At 40.3% G+C, this 22,191-nt stretch overlaps 1 protein-coding gene across 6 annotated transcripts in view; it reads left to right on the top strand.

The window, feature by feature from the left end:
• SETX (senataxin) overlaps nt 1-22,191 on the top strand; it is a 2,451,437-nt gene that overhangs the window by 1,675,641 nt on the left and 753,605 nt on the right. For all 6 annotated transcript variants that reach the window (XM_044058409.1, XM_044058411.1, XM_044058407.1 and 3 more), the window contains one exon: nt 675-746. In XM_044058409.1, coding sequence (XP_043914344.1) covers nt 675-746 — 72 coding nt within the window. The remainder of the gene's footprint in view (nt 1-674; nt 747-22,191) is intronic.

Below are 22,191 nucleotides of genomic sequence, written 5' to 3'. Positions count from 1 at the left end.
GTGGCCTGATCATTCTTTTCCTGCTGTGCGTGGCCTGATCATTCTTTTCCTGCTATGCATGGCCTGATCATTCTTTTCCTGCTGTGCATGGCCTGATCATTCTTTTCCTCCTGTGCATAGCCTGATCATTCTTTTCCTGCTGTGCATGGCCTGATCATTCTTTTCCTGCTATGCATAGCCTGATCATTCTTTTCCTGCTGTGTATAGCCTGATCATTCTTTTCCTGCTATGCATAGCCTGATCATTCTTTTCCTGCTGTGCATGGCCTGATCATTCTTTTCCTGCTGTGCGTAGCCTGATCATTGTTTTCCTGCTGTGCATGGCCTGATCATTCTTTTCTTGCTGTCTGCCAGCTCCTGCAGGCACAAAAGTCCCTAATCAAATTCTGCTCATAGTCAGGACTACATTTTTCTGTGCGATGGAGCTGACAGAAGATGTTTCTGGGAGTAATTTATTTTCTTTTTTCTTGTTCTTGTATGGTGCTTTAAAACAAAATGCACTTAACTGACTGGCTTATCTCTGATTTGACCCATCCTCTCATATTTGTATTTTGGCATTGCACATATTTTAGGTTAAAAATCTGAATTAGTAAAGAAAAACAGCAATGCTTATTCTAATATGACTATTATGTACATCAAACTAATACTTGGTTTCTGATTTTCTTTCCTATGAAGTGTCAGAAACTTGATGAAGAAATTCGTAGATGTTCAGATGAGAGAAGAAACCTGGGAAGAATGCTTAAAGCGGTGAGAAGTCAGAAATTAAATGTTATGAAATTTTAAGTGATTTGTTTTTTTATTGCTGTTCATTTTGCCTTGTTTGATTAACTTTTAAGTAATACAGTAAGTGGTAAGTACTAGTATGCTGATTCATGTCCAGCCTATCATGACAAAATGTATCGCCCTACAAGTTTACCACATTTTTTTGTACCTAATACCTTCTTGACTATGTGCATTTAAAACTCACTGTATTTTTTTCTCGATGCTTGTGAACATTAGTGCATTTAAATCTAATTGTATTTTGTGAGTAATTTTGATTTTCTCAGTTGTATAAGCCTTCATGAATACTTAACTTGATGCCCATTGTATGTTTTTTCCATTTAATACCAAGAGTTGTAACATTGCATTTGTTTTCTTCTGTGGAGCTTTTCTCCCCAGGCCTCCACTGAAAAAGGGCACTAGCTCAGTCGGACTTTCCCGGTCAACAAATGCTAAATAAATAAATGCATTCAAATTGAAATGATAAAGCCAGACGTTTATACACTACAAAGATAGGATGTTCTTCGTGTTTCACTGTTGCAGTCATTACATTTGGGTAATTCTGCCCTCAGTCGGCCTGAATTCCAAAGTCTTGGGTCCTGTGTCGGCTGCTGTCGCCCCTTCCCTGACATCAGGTCGTCAGGGGTATAAAAGATGGGGCCGACGGCATTTTCTTCAGTCTTTCTTGCCGCACGGTGCCCGAAGCAGAAGCAGTTCGCAAGTGCCGGTCGGCCGACTCCTGAGATTTTCGTGTTCGAGTTTCAGATCCGAAGTCTTCAATAAAGCTAAGTACCCCGTTGGGGAAACTTTTTTTACTTGCTCCAGACCGATGTCAGAAAAAGTTAATAGTTGTATTTCTTGTGGAAAGCAAATACCTCATAAGGATTTTCATTCTTACTGTATTCCTTGCCTAGGCCCTGATCACAACGTTACTGGTTGTCAGTTTTGTGCTAGATTTAACCAACGCACTATTAAGCGTCAGTATGATTTTGCTTTAAACTTTTTTGGACGCCGGTTTAATTATCCTGAAATGTCGTCGGATAGCCATCCAACTACCGGAGTTTACAAAAAATGCAAAGAAAAGGATAGAGAAAAACAACCGAGGCCCAAAACCGACGACGAAGCTTCTCCTAAGCCAGTCGCCGGTTCTCAGTGAGGCACTTTCGCAGCCCCTGACACCCGCTACTTTAGAGTCACAGGCCGCTACCGACTCCCACGTGGAGTCACTCATACCGCTGGATACTCAAGGTATTGGAGCCTCGGACGCTAATCCCTCAGATGGGTCCGGAGCCACTGAGCAGGTACCGCTTCTGAGGGTGTACTCAGACCTAAACATCTTTACATTAAAATGCCTTCAGCTTCAAAAGCAAAGACTAAAGCACCTTCTAAAGCAAGGAAACAAACACAAGAGCCATGTGGACAGGCCTCTATGCCCAAAAAACAGATGCTCAAAATGGCCGAAGACTTGATTACCTTGATCAGGGGTTCCCATCCCCCTCCTGATAAGAGGCCTAGGCAAGACACTGACTATGAATCTTCAGATCAGGTTTCCATTTCTTCTGATTCCTCTTCTGATCAGGAATATTCTCTTCCCCCCTATGAGGATTCTGATACTGAAGAATCTATACCTTCAGCTTATCCTCCTGAGGACTTTTCCTTTGGGGAAACCTTGCATACCATGAGGGAGCATTTCCACTGGGAGAGCCAAGATTTTTCAGAATCTAAAAAGAGGCTCATGGATTTTCTTTTACTACCTCAGCACAGGCCTCTAGCCATTCCACCTGTGTTAGACATTGTAGATTGTGTTTTCGGAGTCTAGTCTGACCCCTGACTCCTTACCCCCAGCTCCTGTTAAGCCTGACAGATATTACAGGGTTCCTGACTCTCACAAATTTCTTTTTTAAAAACCCTGCTGCTGACCCAGAAACTATTTCACAGGGCCCAAAGGGAGTTAAGGCTTCCACTGCAAAAAACACATCCCCTCTGACAGAGATTCAAGGGTACTGGATAGATGGGGAAAAAGGTTTACACATCTGCGACTTTGGCTATAAGGGCCTTAAACTGTCAATTTCATATGCTTAATTATCAGCAACATGTCATGGGATTGCTTAAACAGAAAAGGTTGTTAAATTCTGAATGTGCAGAAAACAAGGAAATGTAGGATTTATTGTATGCAGCAGAACAAGTTGGAAAACAAACTGTCAAAGATTTTTTACAAGTACAGCCACCTAGGTTTAGTAGACACTGGCCTACAAAATATTGGTCCTTTCCTGTGTCAGACAGACTTCAAAGGGGCAGATCCCAGGCGCAAGGTTCTTATAGGCTCAAGCAATGGGATGCTTCTACCTCCAGAAGTGGAGAAGACAAATCACAACCTTACCAGAAACAGCCCCAATGACTTCCCCCTGCCTGCACCAAACAGTTATTTCCTGGCAGCACCCTTAGGGGGAAATTAGCACGTTTTGCTCAAAATTGGCACATCATAACCCAGGACAAGTGGGTTCTAGACATAGTGTCACAAGGCTACAAGTTCCATTTCCATACTCTGCCAAAGGCAAACGGCTGGCCAGATCTGCCAAAAAAAATAAATGGGCAGAGGCACAAAAACAAGTGTCATCCCTCATGGACATGGGGGTCATTCAGCAAGTACCAGAGCAACAGCAGGGACAAGGATTTCACTCAAGACTGTTATTGGTACCCAGAAAGGACAAGGCCTGGAGGCCGATACTGGATCTGTTCTGAACACTTTCCTGGATATTCCAAAATTCAAAATGTTGACTCTGCAGCAGCTTCTGCCCATGCTGAGCAAGAATGCTTGGCTTGTGACTTTAGACCTAAAGGAGGCATACCTGCATGTTCCAGTCAGACAATCATGCAGAAGATACCCAAGATTCAAGGCTGGTTCAATGCATTACCAATTCTGTGCACTGCTCTTTGGCTTATCTACTTCGCCCAGGGTCTTTACAAAGTGCCTGGCACCAGTAATTGCATTCTGCAGACAAAGAGGAATACAAATATATCCTTACTTGGATGACTGTCTCATTCAAGCAGAGAACAAGGACATTCTTCTTCAACATCTGGCATTTGTGAAAAGACTTTTAACATGCCTAGGGTACATAGTCAAGAAAAAGAAATCAAAACTAGTACCCTCACAAGAGATAACATTCCTGGGTGCAAACTTAAATACAGTTGTCCAGATGGCTTATCTCACGCCAGACAAACAAAGGCAACTGACTACCTATTTCAAAATGTTGGCAACAAAGGCCCAGTTATCTGCAAGAAAAATTCTGCAGGCTTTGGGCTTCATGGCATCCTGCATCCTACTAATTCCATATGCAAGACTGCATATGAGGAAACTTCAATGGTACCTAAAAAGTGTTTGGACTCAACATTGCCACAGTCTGGAAACAGTCATTACTCTCATTCCCTGCCTGCAGCAGGAGTTTCGATGGTAGGCAAAGGCTTGTCACCAGAACAAGGGACAGCCATTCACATTACCTCCAGCCAGGCAGACACTAACAACGGATGCATCAGACTATGCCTGGGGAGCCCACATGGCAGGAAGATGCATTCAGGGCACATGGTCCTCAAACCAAATTCATCTACATATCAATCAAAAAGAGATGTTAGCTGTTCAGAATGCCCTGACAGCCTTCAAGGACCTTATTCATCCGGGACAACTACTGATAAAGACAGACAACACCACGGTCATGTGGTATATGAACAAGCAGGGGGCAAACATTCTTACCCCCTTTGCAGACTAGCCATGACCTTGTGGGACACAGCTTTGACTTACCAAGTACATCTGCAGGCACAATTCCTGCCAGGAAAGGAAAATACTCTGGCAGACGAACTAAGCAGAAACCTCATGGATCCCCATGAGTAGAAGCTGGATTTGGAAGTCTTCAGCATGATAACAGGGAAATGAGGATGTCCGGACATAGATCTGTTTGCCTCCCCTCTTGATTACCAACTAAAAAGATTCTGCACAAGGACTTATCACAGACAAGCATGGAAAGTGGACGCCCTATCTTTCAGCTGGAAAAACCTATCAGTATACGCCTTTCCTCCACTGCCTCTCCTCCCCAAGGTGCTCCTAAAGGTCAGACAGGAGAAGCCAAAGATGATACTGATTGCTCCAGACTGGCCACGCCAGTACTGGTATCCAATACTAAGGAATTTATCTCTATACCCAGCTTGGACCTTACCTCAAATACCTCGATTACTGTCCCAGCAAAACAGTCAGATCATACACAGCCAACTCAGGATATTAAACTTGGCAGTATGGCGGATAATGTAGTTATACAAAAAACACCTTTCAGTAGAGCTGTTATGGATGTCATTCTGGAAGCCAGAAGGGCCTAGTACTAGAAAGTCTTATGCTGCAAAATGGAAGAGATTCTTTGCCTGGAACCAGGCACAAGGAACTGACACAGTGGTACCAAATATTCCACAGATTTTGCAATACTTAACTGACATGCTGGACAAGGGTCTATCTTTTTCATCAATTAAAATTCATGCCTCTGCCATTTCAGCTCATTACAATACAGAGCCACCACTTTTTTCTCAACCTTTATTAAGGCAGTACCTCAGAGGAGCCAAAAATTTAAGGCCCCCAAGGAGACTACCATTACCTGCATGGGACCTCAGCTGTGTCTTGGAAAAGCTCACCTTGCCTCCTTTTGAGCCAGCTGCTAAGTGCTGATATAAAATTCTTACCCTGAAAAACAGCTCTGCTCTTAGCAATTATTTCTGCAAGACGAGTTTCAGAGCTACAGGTGCTCATGGCTGTGGAACCTTTCATCATTTTTCATCCAGACAGGGTCTCCCTGAGGACAAACCCAACATTTATGCCTAAAGTAGTGTCCAGTGTGGCTCTTAACAAAGCCATCCATCTGCCAACCTTTTACCCAAATCCACAGAACAAGGGGGGGGAGAATTCTGCATTCTTTGGACGTACGCAGACAGCTTAGATTCTACTTGGACAGAACCAAAGCTTTCAGGAAGACAGAGCAATTACTAGTGGCATATGCTGCAAGATCACAAGGAAAGCCTATCTCAAAGCAGACTATTTCTAAGTGGTTAGGCCACTGCATTCGTTTCTGCTACTTACACCATGGCAAGTCAGTGCCTAAGGGCATTAGGCCTCATTCCACCAGAGCTGCAGCCACCTCAGCAGCCTTTCTCAGGGGAGTACCAACTAGAGACATTTTAGAGGCGGCTACTTGGAGTTCAGTGCACACCTTTACAAAGCATTATCATCTGCCACTCTACTCTAAATCTAGGGCAGGCTTTGCCACTGCAGTTCTGCAGGGCCTCATAGCTGCTCCTATTACTGTCTAGTTCCAACCTCCCAACCATAGCTTTGGGACTCTTCCCAAATGTAATGACTGCAACAGTGAAACAGGAAGAACATAGTACAGTTGTGTACACTTACCATAAATGTAGATGTTCGAGTGTATTCACTGTTGCAGTTCAGGTTACCCACCCACCTTCCCCCTTTTTTCTTTTGGATCTTATCTTTCCTTCTCTGAACTATACTACCTATATGGTGTATTTGCTTATAGATGAAGGTAAAATTTATATTGGTGTATTTCTGACTCTCTCTCTCTATGTATATATATATACATATATATATATATATACATATATATATATATATATATATATATATATATATATATATACATATATATATATATATATATATATATATACGTAAAGTTTGGCTACCCTTTTTGGGGGCACCTGACATCTGGGGCAAGAAAAACTGAAGAAAATGGCGTCAGCTGCTTCTTTTATACCCCTGACAACCTGACGTCAGGGAAGGGGCGACAGCAGCTGACGCAGGACCCAAGACTTTGGAATTCAGGCTGGCTGAGGGCAACCTGCCAGCAGGATTACATTACCCAAATGTAATGACTGCAACAGTGAATACACTCGAACATCTACATTTATGGTAAGTGTACACAACTGTACTTTCTTCATTCGTGATCTTCATTTTGAACTTTTTGTTTAATCATTTTGACCCCTCTCAGCCATTTGCCATTTATTTTGTTCTTTCTATTAGAGAAATTATGGCTTTCGATAATGCATAGAATCCACTAATATTTTGTTCATTTAAGTTATCTTTCCCCAAACTGCCACTGTGTGTCCCTCCATTGCTCAAAGGATAGATTTGTGGTGTGTGTAGCTTGGAGAATATTTGTCCATGTATGAAGCAGCCATACTGCCTTGTAAGCAAGACAGTCCATCTAGTTCTTTGACCTTCACTGAAAATCATAGTGCAGTGAGCTTTCCCTAGGCACACTCCATTCCCACCCCTTTAGAAAGGTGATCAAGTGAAAAGCTTTTTTTGTCACCTCCCCCTTCCCATCATCGACCAGTCCTTTCACACCAATGCAGCTAAACAAACCAGACTGACATACTGTGGATGCAAACCACCACCTCAGGGGTAAGTGAATATGGTGCACAGCTTTAGTAAGGCACTGCAGCAGCTGTTCTGCTTGTAGTTAGATAGAAGCGAGTTTGCTCTGGCAACGTCTCACTTTTCTGAATGAGTTGCCGATGTTTTACAGTTCATGTGGCTGACTGCCCCTTTAAAATGAAGCTGTTATGTATATATCTGTAGAGGGCTGAGCACCACTGTTTACTTCAAACTCTGTCTCTGCCTGTTTGTTGCAGACATTTGTGGTGAGTCCACTTGTTTTATGGCTAACACGTTTACTAAATATTGTTTGAGTTGTGATGCCAGAAGTCTGGCCTCCTAGCATTTCTGTGTGCTTTTTATCTCCTATCTTTAATCTTTCATTAGGCCATTCTCTCTGGATGTTTAATATTCCCACTAGTGACACATAGCAGAACGTTGGTTAGATACATAGTTACTATATCAGTTGCTCTATGGGGAAAACTTTTGCAGTGGGAACTTATTGCCTTCCCAGTGCCTCTTGTATCTAACCTCCCTAGCCAATGGCTGCAGATTGGTTTTCTACTTAACGTCATATGCAAGTGTTTCTTAAAATAATTTTTCTGTAGTTCTGCAAAGAAGCCTGTTCACTTGAGTGAACAATTTTCTTTCTAGCACTTTCACATACAAATAGACCTTCATTTAGAATATCATTGTGGTGATTTACATAAATCTAGCTTTCATTCCGTGCTAGACAACCATATTTTACAGTGTGTATCTTTGTTATTATACTGTATGCCAAGCACTGCACACTTTACTAGAAATCTTATCCTGTGAAACAAATGGTAAAAAGCACATCCACTGGAAAAAACACAACTATCACGCCGTATCTTCAGAATTGAAAAAAATCTTGTAAACGGACAAAAAGTTGCCAGATATACCACGACAATAATTCCAATAGTTTTATTGACAAAAGTAGGTAAACGCCTTCACCATAAAGGCTTCATCAGACCAATCAATTACTAATGAATGTGAGATTTGAACCATTCTTAAATACACTTCCTCATGAATAATTCAACATTACAACGCAGTAAAAGTGCTGACATCATTTCCTTAACACTAAATAAACACACAGCTAACTTGCGGCTCATACAAAGCTGTTTAACGCTATGCATATGATAAATATAATGAATAAATAAATAAAATTGAGCATGCTTGAATACAAGAATAAAAACTAAAATACGAATAAAACACTATGCATGGTATTAAATGCATAAGATTTGCAAAGTCTGATTCATACCATACAAAGAAGTACAGCCTCTAATTGTCAATATTAAAATAGACTTATACAAATAAGTAGATATGTATGTAAAATCGGAGTGTTTGTGAAGCAATCTCATTTAATGGTTTTAAGTCTTCTATTACGTAGTACTGGTTTCAGGGGCACTTTATCATTGAGCCCTGGTTTTTTGTCTGCTCTTAGTCTTATAATCCATTTTAGTTCACAATTCTCTGTGAAATTTTTGACATCCCCTCCCCGAATACTCGGATTGACAACTTGTAGTACTGAAAACTTAAAGTGATGTGTCAAACCTGCTGCCAATGTGTGTCTCGCTAGTGCATTGTGTTCAGAACCAATGCGTGTGTGGTATACATGTTCCCTCATTCTTTCTCTCAATTTCCTCTTGGTTTTGCCTATGTAAAATACACTGCAGGACACACACCTGGCAAGGTAGACTACATGTTCTGTTTGACAATCAGCGTGCATGTATAAAGTGTATTTGTATTGTGTAACTGGGCGTATAAAAGAAGTCCTAATGTCTATATAATTACAAAACTTACATCTGTTACAAGGCTTCGTTCCATATACTGTATTATCATTAATTTCCTTTCTTGGATTCTTTGGTAAACATAGGATCTGTTTCAAGTTCCTTCTATTCTTAAATAGGAACTTTGGTTGTTCTCCTACTATATCTCTTATGTTCTCATCTAACAATAGTGTCCCAATGTTTCTGTATTATATTCTTCAAACTATTAGTATCTAAGGTATAAAACATCGGTACTCTCATTTGTCTGTTTGTTCTTTCTTTTGCTTCTTCTCTCAATTGAGTGTTTACACTAGAAAAATAAGGTCGGGCTTTAGTTGTTCTCACTGCACAAGCCTCTTCGATGGCCACATTCACCTCACTCAATTTATAGTTCCTTTCCAAGAGCCTTGCTTTTAAATCTAATAACTCAAGATCATAACCCTCTTGCGTCGGGTTTAACCTAGATGCCCTCATGGCTTGACCTTTTGCTACATTTTTAAAAACATACTGGGGATGCATGCTATTTCGATGTAACAGTGTGTTCCTATGACAAGCCTTCCTATGTACCCCTGTGTTCAAGAGACCATTCTCTAACCTCTCAATGTGTATGTCTAGAAAATATATACTATTTTGTGAGTAATCCATTGTGAAAATTAGAAATTCGGTCAAGCTATTCATTTCTGAGACAAAATTATTTAAGGCTGTTTCATCACCTGTCCAAATTAAAAACAAGTCATCCACAAAACGTCTGTAAAACCCAACGTTCACATTGTAACTCTCTAAAGGAAACAATTTTTCCTCATCCCAACTGGCCATAACAATGTTGGCGTAGCTATTAGCACAGGAAGTGCCCATAGCTACGCCATCATTTTGAATATAAATTGCTTCATCAAATATAAAGATGTTATTGTGCAGTATCGTCTCAAGGAACAGAGCCATTAAATCTACTGATCCTCTGTCATATATTGAATGTGTCAACATGTACCTATGTACTTTTTCAATACCTTGTTCGTTAGGTATTACAGTGAAAAGGCTTTTCACATCTAATGTAACCAATATGTACTGTTTATCATTCATTACATTTCTCATGTAATCATACAGGTCAATTAGAAATTGCTTGCTATCTTTCAAAATGTGAGTGTTGGCATCCACTACTGGTCTAAAAAAGTGTTCTAGAGAAATACATAAGGGCTCGGAGCATTTATGTACTTTAGGAAGTCCTTGGATGATCGGTATTAGTGGGTTGTTCACCCTTAAAAATTTGAATACTTCCAAATTAACGTAGCCACTTTTCAAAATATCATCCAACATATCATAAAATCTGAAAACTTTATTTATAACCACCTCCATATTGAGTCTAGAATAGAATTTTTCTTCCTGTAATAGGACTGTCATACTTTCACTATAACTATCTCTATTCATAATCACTATGGGACCACCTTTGTCTGCTGGTCTAATGATTATAGAATCATCATTGCTTAGATCATTTAATGCTTCCCTCTGTTTAAAGGTAAGGTTATTACTCCTTTTATCTCTCCTAGATGTATTCATCCTATGTATGTCATCTTCCACTAGCTTTGTGAAAACATCTAACAAAGGATGTAAATTAGGAGTGTATATACTCTGCGTACGAAATATTGGTCCTTCTGTGATATTAGTGTTACAACCATGTTCTAATTTTAATTGAATGTTACGTGTGAACATTTTTAAATCTATAATAGTATCTGATAAATCACTTCTACTGGTGGGTATACATGATAATCCCTTATTAAGGACTTGCATTTCATACACAGTTAAACTTCTGCATGACAAATTTATCACTAATGATTGTCTATCCATTCCCACATCTTTTTCAAAGTGGGGCCTGTGTGTTCTCCACCTGACCCTTTCCGCTTCTGTCTCCCTCTGCTCCTCGACCTCTGCCGTTTGGCTTGATGTTGAAGGTCTATAGGGAAAGGGGTAAAATGGTTGGAACTGTTGCCCTGACCAGTAGTTTGAGAGGGAGTCTTCCTTCTAACTGTCGGTTCAGTTGTATGTTGATTCAAAATGGAAGTAACATTACTACTGCTGTCTGAACCATCTGATGACCCATTCAATATGGTATCTGCATTAACATTACTAATTATTGTTACATTTCCTGCATTAGTTTCACTAGCACTAGTGCTGGCATTACTGCTGTCCGTATTCGGACTATGCATGTTATTTTCTTTCAAAACAACTGCAGAAGATGTAGTTAAATCTTTAAATCTAACAGTTTCATGTCCTTGATGTCTCTGTTCAGACATACCATCTGAATTACCTCTAGGCCAAGTGAAGACATGACCCACTCTAAAATCATTAGTGTATCTCTGAATTTTATTTCTTTTCTGCTCCAATAGTCTTTTTTCAAATAATAAAACATTGTCAAGCATTTTGCCCATGCCCGAATCGACTTTCCCTTTTAGGTATTTCATATTGATTGTCTGTTGTTGTCTAACAATTTTATCCCTTAGTTGGTCCTCTTCAGGATGAAAAAAGTCATTCAGTAAGTTCATAATAACTCGTACTTAAGTCTAAATTCAACTGTTGCTATTTAAACAGTAATTCAGAATAGAGGTTACCTGTAGTCGTCATTTTCAAAATGCGCAAACCTCTAGGTACTATTTTTCTACGGAGACACACTTCAAAGTGTTGTCTTTGTAGTTGTAGCCGTTTAAGTTTCAGAAAGTCCAACTCTAAGGAGCCAAGTGCTTCAGAAAGTCCCAATAAACTCGTATCAGAATCATTAAGATTCACATCATTCGTTGCTTCGTATAGCATTAACAGATTTTCATCGCCCGCTATACAAGTTTGAAATTGGTCGGGTTTCCGGTTCTCTCCAGTTGGACCATTCACGACATAAGGTATTTCAATAGAGAGCGTTTGCGTACCTGCCATGTTTCCTTGGTGGTGCAGAAAAAAGTAAACTGAAACTAATATCACAAAAAGGCACAACCACAGAGTAAATGTTCCGGTGATGTAAGGTAAAAATAAAACAAATGGTAAAAAGCACATCCACTGGAACAAACACAACTATCATGCCGTATCTTCAGAATTGAAAAAATCTTGTAAACGGACAAAAAGTTGCCAGATATGCCACGACAATAATTCCAATACTTTTATTGACAAAAGTAGGTAAGCTCTTTCACCATAAAGGCTTCATCAGACCAATCAGTTACTAATGAATGCGAGATTTGAACCATTCTTAAATACACTTCCTCATGAATATTTCAACATTACAACGCAGTAAAAGTGCTGACATCATTTCCTTAACACTAAATAAACACACATCTAACTTGCAGCTCATACAAAGCTGTTTAATGCTATGCATATGATAAATATAATGAATAAATAAATAAAATTGACCATGTTTGAATACAAGAATAAAAACTAAAATACGAATAAAACACTGTGCATGGTATTAAATGCATAAGATTCGCAAAGTCTGATTCATACCATACAAAGAAGTACAGCCTCTAATTGTCAATATTAAAATAGACTTATACAAATAAGTAGATATGTATGTAAAATTGGAGTGTTTGTGAAACAATCTCATTTAATGGTTTTTACCATGCATAGTGTTTTGTTCGTATTTTTGTTTTCTGAAGATACGGCATGATAGTTGTGTTTGTTCCAGTGGATGTGCTTTTTACCGTTTGTTTTATTTTTACCTTACATCACCGGAACATTTACTCTGTGGGGGTGCCTTTTTGTGATATTAGCTTCAGTTTACTTTTTTCTCCACCACCAAGGAGACATGGCAGGTACGCCAACACCCTCTATTGAACTACCTTATGTTGTGAATGGTCCAACTGGAGAGAACTGGAAACCCGACCGATTTCAAACTTGTATAGCGGGCGATGAAAATCTGTTAATGCTATACGAAGCAACGAATGATGTGAATCTCAATGATTCTGATACGAGTTTATTGGGACTTTCCGAAGCACTTGGCTCCTTAGAGTTGGACTTTCTGAAACTTAAACGGCTACAACTACAAAGACAACACTTTGAAGTGTGTCTCCGCAGAAAAATAGTACCTAGAGGTTTGCGCATTTTGAAAATGCCGACTGCAGGTAACCTCTATTCTGAATTACTGTTTAAATGGCAACAGTTGAATTTAGACTTAAGTATGAGTTATATGAACTTACTGAATGACTTTTTTCATCCTGAAGAGGACCAACTAAGGGATAAAATTGTTAGACAACAACAGACAGTCAATATGAAATCCCCGAAAGCGAAAGTCAATTTTGGGCATGGACAAAATGCTTGACAATGCTTTATTTGAAAAAAGACTATTCGAGCAGAAAAGAAATAAAATTCAAAGAGACACTAATGATTTTAGAGTGGGTCATGTCTTCACTTGGCCTAGAGGTAATTCAAATGGTATGTCTGAACAGAGACATCAAGGACATGAAACTGTTAGATTTAAAGATTTAACTACATCTTCTGCAGTTGTTTTGAAAGAAAATAACATGCATAGTCCGAATACGGACAGCAGTAATGCCAGCACTAGTGCTAGTGAAACTAATGCAGGAAACGTAACAATAATTAGTAATGTTAATGCAGATACCATATTGAATGGGTCATCAGATGGTTCAGAGAGCAGTAGTAATGTTACTTCCATTTTGAATCAACATACAACTGAACCGACAGTTAGAAGGAAGACTCCCTCTCAAACTATTGGTCAGGGCAACAGTTCCAACCATTTTACTCCTTTCCCTATAGACCTTCAACATCAAGCCAAACGGCAGAGGTCGAGGAGCAGAGGGAGACAGAAGCGGAAAGGGTCGGGTGGAGAACACACAGGCCCCACTTTGAAAAAGATGTGGGAATGGATAGACGATCATTAGTGATAAATTTGTCATGCAGAAGTTTAACTGTGTATGAAATGCAAGTCCTTAATAAGGGATTATCATTTATACCCGCCAGTAGAAGTGATTTATCAGATACTATTATAGATTTAAAAATGTTCACACGTAACATTCAATTAAAATTAGAACATGGTTGTAACACTAATATCACAGAAGGACCAGTATTTCGCACGCCGAGTATATACACACCTAATTTACATCCTTTGTTAGATGTTTTCACAAAGCTAGTGGAAGATGATATACATAGGATGAATACATCTAGGAGAGATAAAAGGAGTAATAACCTTACCTTTAAACAGAGAGAAGCATTAAATGATCTAAGCAATGGTGATTCCATAATCATTAGACCAGCAGACAAAGGTGGTCCCATAGTGATTATGAATAGAGATAGTTACAGTGAAAGTATGATAGTCCTATTACTTGAAGAAAAATTCTATTCTAGAATCAGTATGGAGGTGGTTATAAATAAAGTTTTCAGAATTTATGATATGTTGGATGATTTTGAAAAGTGGCTAAATTAATTTGGAAGTATTCAAATTTTTAAGGGTGAACAACCCACTAATACCGATCATCCAAGGACTTCCTAAAGTACACAAATGCTCCAACAACCCTCCGATGAGACCAATTGTAGCTGGGAGAGGGTGGGTGACCGAGCCCTTACGTATTTATCTAGAACACTTTTTTAGACCAGTAGTGGACGCCAACACTCACATTTTGAAAGATAATAAGTAATTTCTAATTGACCTGTATGATTACATGAGAAATGTAATGAATGATGAACAGTACATATTGGTTACGTTAGATATGAAAAGTCTTTTCACTGTAATACCTAACGAACAAGGTATTGAAAAAGTACATAGGTACATGTTGACACATTCAATATATGACAGAGGATCAGTAGATTTAATGGTTCTGTTCCTTGAGACGATACTGCGCAATAACATCTTTATATTTGATGAAGCAATTTATATTCAAAATGATGGCATAGCTATGGGCACTTCCTGTGCTAATAGCTACGCCAACATTGTTATGGCCAGTTGGGAAGAGGAAAAATTGTTTCCTTTAGAGAGTTACAATGTGAACATTGGGTTTTACAGACGTTTCTTGGATGACTTGTTTTTAATTTGGACAGGTGATGAAACAGCCTTAAATAATTTTGTCTCAGAAATGAATAGCTTGACCAAATTTCTAAGTTTCACAATGGATTCATAGGTTCATAGGTTCATAGGTTCATACTAGGCTATCTGCCCGAGGGCATTTACAAGCCTAGCCCATCGTTTTGTGGCTTCCCTTTAGTATGGGGAACTATACCCATTATTTTGCTGTGCCTCTGTCGAGCAGTGACACTGAGGTAATCCCTGGGGTATATCTGCGATCTCCCATCCATTGGTCAAGATTTCTCTTGAACAAGGCCAGCGAGGTGCTCTGCCTCACATGTACCGGGATTTTGTTCCACAGCATAGGGAGTCTTTGGGTGATGAATCTATCCCTCCAGCTTTAAGTCTCCGCCCTTGTGGCTCTGATGGATCTAGATTTTTGAGGTGAAGCATATTCATCAAATCTGGGTTTGACATGGCCTTGTATGTTAGGCAAAGGTCACCTCTGAGCAATGATTTACTGAATAGAGCTGGAGTTCTTTCAGTCGGGCAGCATAGGACAGATTTTTGAGACCCTTTATCCTTTTGGTGAGGAACTTTTGTGGCCTCTCCAGCTGCTGCAAGTGTCGGGTCAGATACATTCCGAATGGGGCATTGTACTCAATCATTGGTCTGATGAGTGATGAGTAAAGGGAGACTATGACCTCCCTTGATCTAGATGAGAATCCCTTCATGATAAGGTGGGCAATGTAGAAGGTCTTCCTAACTACTTTAGCTACATGGGTGTCGAATGACAGACTACTATCAACCTGGGTCCCCAGGTCCCTGATAACTTCTTCTGTGCTCAGTGGATTGCCACCTATTTGGTAGCTAGTAACCTTGTTTTTGGTATGACTATGCATTTTTGGCATTTAACTTTAGGTCGTGGCTCTGGCACCAGTTATCCGCTTCTGTGAGACCCTTCTGAAGGATATCTGTGTCAGATGTGTTTTCTACTATGGCCCAGTTTGCAGTCATCTGCAAACTTTGTCAGCCATAACCCTCCTGTGTTTGCTTGTACTTGGAAAAGTAGATGCCAAACAAGAGTGGGCCCAGGACTGAGCCCTGTGGGACACCACTTGTGACAGGCTTTGAGTCTGACATGGCGCCAGCAACTCTGACCCTGTGGGTTCTGTCACTCAGCCAGTTTGCAACCCATCTTGTGATGTATAGGTTGACATTTAAGCTGATGAGTTTTTCAATGATACCCGAGTGGGGTATTGTATCGAAGACCTTAGCCAGATCGAGGTAGGCTGTATGGACTGCCTTTCCTCATCAATGGCTTTGGTGACTGTTTCGAAAAAGTCAACCAAGTTTAAAAGGCATGATCTGCCTTTGACAAAGCCAAACTGTGTTGGATCCAAAGTCTGCAAATTCCCTATGTCTTTATTTATGAGGTCCATTATGATCCTCTCCATGGCTTTGCAGATAAGGCTTGTCAAGCTAATGGGCCGGTAATTTCCAGGGTCGGTGGAGGCACCGCCTTTGTGAAGTGGTACCACAGTTGCAGTGCGCCACTCCCTGGCTACGTATCCAGAGGTAAGACTATGATTAAACAGCTGTCCTAGCTGTGGGTTTAATTCCTCATTGAGTTCATGGAGCACACAGCCGGGGACACCATCAGGTCCCATGGATGCTGTGTTTTTTGCTTTGGAGAGAGCAGTTCTTACTTGGGTGCTGGAGATGTTTGGGGGGCTGCAATCGTTTGGTATAGATATCTCTCCTTTTGGGGGGGAGGGGGGGGAGAAGTTTGCACTGAACCTGTCAGCCAGTATGTTGGCAATGTCTGTAGGAACAGTAATCTTCACATCATTTTGAACTAGCTCTGAGCATATCTGGGAGTTTCCTCCCAGGTTTCTAACATAGCTAAAGAAGGCCTTATGATTGTCTTTTGAGTCTTTAGCTATTTTTCTCTCGAAATTTGCTTTGGATGATTTTATGAGAGCTCTTAGTTTTTTACTTATAGTGATCAAGGGTGTCTTACCTTTTAAGGATTTTGCTCTATCTTGTAGTAGCTTCCTCCTTTTGTTGTAGAGTTTGTTTATGGCTGGGGTCCACCAGACTGGACGCTTGCCTTTGGTACAAAGAGTCTTTGTTTTGCTTGGGATTGCCTTATCCATGCAGTCCTGCAGGTGCTGGTAGAAGGCATTTGTAAGTGATTCAGTGGCTTGAGTACTGTTTTCCGCCGGCCTTAAAGGAGACCACACTAGTCTTTAGAAGTGTGAAGTCGGCTTTTGAGAAGTTCTTTACTGTGGTCTTTTTTATTTCAGGTGGGGTGGGATGAGGACCTCCAGCGAGATTAGTTTGTGGTCTGATCTCACCAGTGAGGGGTACACCTCCGGTGTTGAACATTGTGCTCCCATGTTCGTGATGATGAGATCAAGTATGTTATCTCCTCTTGTGGGGATGGTGACTAGTTGTTCCATGGCATTTGAGTTTATGAATTCCAGGAACTTTTGGGCTAGGGTGTTTGGGCTTGAGTAGTGATCCCAGTCTATATTAGGGTAATTGAAGTCACCTAGTATGATGGTGTTTGGTGATACATTTATCCCCTCTAGTGTTTTCAGGAAGGCCATGTGAGGTTCCTGAGTTTGTGAGGGTGGCCTGTAACATGCTACAATTTGCAGAGCAGTCTTGCCTATGGTTAATTGCACCTGGATGGTCTCCGATGCATCGTGCGTTGCCACCAGTCTTGAGGTGTGGGTGTCCTTGATGAATATGGATACCCCCCCCTCCTTTCTTGGTATTGTCTGGATTTTGGGGCGGGCATGATATGAGGTAAAACCTGATAGCTGGGGTGCTCTCAGGAGCCTTGAACCAGGTTTCTGTCACAGCACAGACATCAATGTTCTCCATACTGAGAAGGGCCTCGCATTTTGAGATTTAGACTTCTGGCATTGAGCAGCATTACCCTTAGTTTTTTCCTTTTTGTGTTCTAGGGTGGTAGGTTTAGAATTTGAGCCTTGCCTAAAAAGGCACTATGGGGTGGCAAGAGCCTTTGCCAATATCCGAATCCCAGGGTGACAGGTGCAAGCCGCCCCTTGGTGCTAGCGTGGCTTGTCCAGCATGTCATCCCAGGCAGACAGACACTGGATCCCCTTTGAATGACACCAGTGTTTGAGCCAATTGTTAAAGCTGATCATCTTATCTGGCATCATTCTTGGTGAAGGTAGGATACTGCTCAAGGTCAGGGTCATACCTGCCTGGGCTACATAATCAGAGAGCTCCTCAATGTCTCTTTCATGTAGTCCTTACACCAGCGTGGACAATGACTGAGTCATATTTGTACCTGCTGTTGAGAGACCTGAGTGCTTGCGTTATGTGGCGGATTCTAGCGCCCGACAGGCAGCTTACTGTGACCTTCTCCTTACTCAGTCTGGTGAGCGGGACGTCAGTGTGTCTGACTATGGAGTCACCAATGACTAGTGTGTCTGGCATTGTGTTTGGCCTTAAGGGCTGTGACTGTTTGACACTTTGACTGTGAGGTCTATGTGTTGCAGGTGTTGTGTTCTGAGGTGGTGGTTGTTTGGGTGTCTGCTTTGGTGGCCTCTGCTGTTTTGGTAGATTTTTGATCAGAGCCTCGAGTATGTCTTTGTGTGTTTATGTGTATGATTTGAGGTTGTAATGGTACTATGTGAGACTGGGTCTATAGTGTGTGTGGTAACCTTCTCCTCCTGACTGGTCTTGCCAGTCCTATGTTGAGAGAGCTCAGCCTCCAGTTTGGCCGTATAGTTGCATCTCGCATGTATTTGTGTTTTGTGGGAGGAGGAGAGGGTTGTCTGTGTACATGAGGCAATTGTAACATTGCCTCAATATTCCCAGGTTCACCAGCCGAGCAGGAGAGGACACTAGCAACTGATCCCTCGACATGCTAGAAGGAATAGACAAAAAAACTTTAAAAAAGATTCCGGGGCGTGGGTGACCGAGAAATGGGGGTTGCCTTTTGGGGTACTATCTATGACAAGAGTGCCGTATCAAGGTAATAAGTACTGTAGGAGCAAGTGCTACGTTTAACAGATAGAGAATAGTCTACTTGGAGTCAAGTAGAGATGATCTTTTAATTATAGGATACGCTGATTAGATCAGTAGTATAGTTCGAGGAAGGTAGTTTTAAGGGAAAATTTGAAGAGTGGACTTTAGGTAGCCGAATAGTTTAAACCTGCTTAACCGGCTGCCCTAGTGTGCAACGGTAGCAACTCCGCCTAATCCGGGCTAAATCTCGCTAAATGCGCTGCTAAAAGCGGCGTTTATAGCAGGGGCTGGAAAAGACTGGAGATGACCGAAAATGGCCAATAAACTACAAGTTACTGCCTTAAACCACTCCTCTGAGGACAAATGAAGGAGTTATGGAAATGACCCTAGTGGCCAATAAAACTACAGTTTCAAGTCAGTAACCACCTCCACGGGGGCAGGGAAGCTGCTCAATGTTAGTCACTGCTACTGATGAACACAGAGACCCTCCTTCAGCCCAAGCAAAACTGGCCTCACAGAAACTTTCAAACAGTTCAGGAACAGCAAGCCTGTAACTGAACTTTTTAACTCTCAGAAAAGTGGGAAAAAAGCAAGATTTTTTTTTTGTTTTGTTTTACAGAGATAGCAGAGGTTCACAAGTAATATCAAGTTATAACAGTGCAGTAAATGACCCCACACAAGAGTGCTAGGTCAAGGACAGAAAATATGCAAGTTTTAAGAAAAACGATTTAAAATTAAGTGCAAACAGGAAATTCAGCAAACAGTTCTCGGTTGTGCTCTAAATACAGCTACTAATACAGAAATCAAGTTTAACAAGCCAGAAAATGCTCAAGCTAGGCAGCTATGCAGAAAAACTTAGCAAATAAACAGAGAAAAATACTTAAAATCTCAAAAGTGGCTCCCTTCTTCTCTCAGCGTTTTTTCCTCTTGGAGAGGTCTTCACCAACAGCCAACAAGCCTGAAAAGACGCTCAAAACCAACAGGCAACTAGGTTTTAAGAGAGGAAGATGAAGGAGTTATGGAAATGACCCCTAGTGGCCAATAAAACTACAGTTTCAAGTCAGTAACCACCTCCACGGGGGGCAGGGAAGCTGCTCAATGTTAGTCACTGCCACTGATGAACACAGAGACCCTCCTTCAGCCCAAGCAAAAATGGCCTCACAGAAACTTTCAAACAGTTCAGGAACAGCAAGCCTGTAACTGAACTTTTTTAACTCTCAGAAAAGTGGGATCACTCACAAAATAGTATATCATTTCTAGACATACACATTGAGAGGTTAGAGAATGGCCTCTTGAACACAGGGGTACATAGGAAGGCTTGCCATAGGAACACACTGTTACATCGAAATAGCATGCATCCCCAGTATGTTTTTAGAAATGTAGCAAAAGGTCAAGCCATGAGGGCATCTAGGTTAAACCCGACACAAGAGGGTTATGATCTTGAGTTATTAGATTTAAAAGCAAGGCTCTTGGAAAGGATCTATAAATTGAGTGAGGTGAATGTGGCCATCGAAGAGGCTTGTGCAGTGAGAACAACTAAAGCCCGACCTTATTTTTCTAGTGTAAGCACTCAATTGAGAGAAGAAGCAAAAGAAAGAACAAACAGACAAATGAGAGTACCGATGTTTTATACCTTAGATACTAATAGTTTGAAGAATATAATACAGAAACATTGGGACACTATTGTTAGATGAGAACATAAGAGATATAGTAGGAGAACAACCAAAGTTCCTATTTAAGAATAGAAGGAACTTGAAACAGATCCTATGTTTACCAAAGAATCCAAGAAAGGAAATTAATGATAATACAGTATATGGAACGAAGCCTTGTAACAGATGTAAGTTTTGTAATTATATAGACATTAGGACGTCTTTTATACACCCAGTTACACAATACAAATACACTTTATACATGCACGCTGATTGTCAAACAGAACATGTAGTCTATCTTGCCAGGTGTGTGTCCTGCAGTGCATTTTACATAGGCAAAACCAACAGGAAATTGAGAGAAAGAATGAGGGAACATGTATACCACACACGCATTGGTTCTGAACACAATGCACTAGTGAGACACACACTGGCAGCAGGTTTGACACATCATTTTAAGTTTTCAGTACTACAAGTTGTCAATCCGAGTATTCGGGGAGGGGATGTCAAAAATTTCACAGAGAATTGTGAACTAAAATGGATTATAAGACTAAGAGCAGACAAAAAAACAGGGCTCAATGATAAAGTGCCCCTGAAACCAGTACTACGTAATAGAAGATTTAAATAAATGAGATTGCTTCACAAACACTCCGATTTTATATACATATCTACTTATTTGTATAAGTCTATTTTAATATTGACAATTAGAGGCCGTACTTCTTTGTATGGTATGAATCAGACTTTGCAAATCTTATGCATTTAATACCATGCATAGTGTTTTATTCGTATTTTTGTTTTTATTCTTGTATTCAAGCATGGTCAATTTTATTTATTTATTCATTATATTTATCATATGCATAGCGTTAAACAGCCTTGTATGAGCTGCAAGTTAGATATGTGTTTATTTAGTGTTAAGGAAATGATGTCAGCACTTTTACTGCATTGTAATGTTGAATTATTCATGAGGAAGTGTATTTAAGAATGGTTCAAATCTCGCATTCATTAGTAATTGATTGGTCTGATGAAGCCTTTATGGTGAAAGCGCTTACCTACTTTTGTCAATAAAAGTATTGGAATTATTGTCGTGGTATATCTGGCAACTTTTTGTCAGTTTACAAGATTTTTTCAATTCTGAAGATACAGCGTGATAGTTGTGTTTGTTCTAGTGGATGTGCTTTTTACCATTTGTTTTATTTTACCTTGCATCACCGGAACATTTACTCTGTGGGGGTGCCTTTTTGTGATATTATCCTGTGAAACAACTTTGTTTATTTGAAAGTAAATGTATTTAATTATTGATTTTTTGTTTGTTTGCCTGAGTGACTGATTGATTGCAATGCAGTCTGTCTCTCCTTCTTTGATGAAATCTGTTGCAGACTATAGAAGGACCAGTATCCACTAAAAGCTTTTTCTTCCCCTATTGACCACATGACTCAAGTGCTTGGAGAACTGTTCAACATGCAAGAAATGCAAGCACGTGTTTATTAAAATATAGCTCCAGTGAAAAAGTAAAAACTGCATATTTTAGAATCAGAAAGTCCCTTTTACATGACAAGAGCATAATTACTGCAGAAAG

Source organism: Protopterus annectens, chromosome 16.part0 (assembly GCF_019279795.1).
Source record: "Protopterus annectens isolate FY-2018-M chromosome 16.part0, PAN1.0, whole genome shotgun sequence".
NCBI classification, from domain to species: Eukaryota; Metazoa; Chordata; order Ceratodontiformes; family Protopteridae; genus Protopterus; species Protopterus annectens.
Note: the sequence above shows the minus strand (reverse complement) of the source record. Positions and strands in the feature narration are given on the sequence as shown.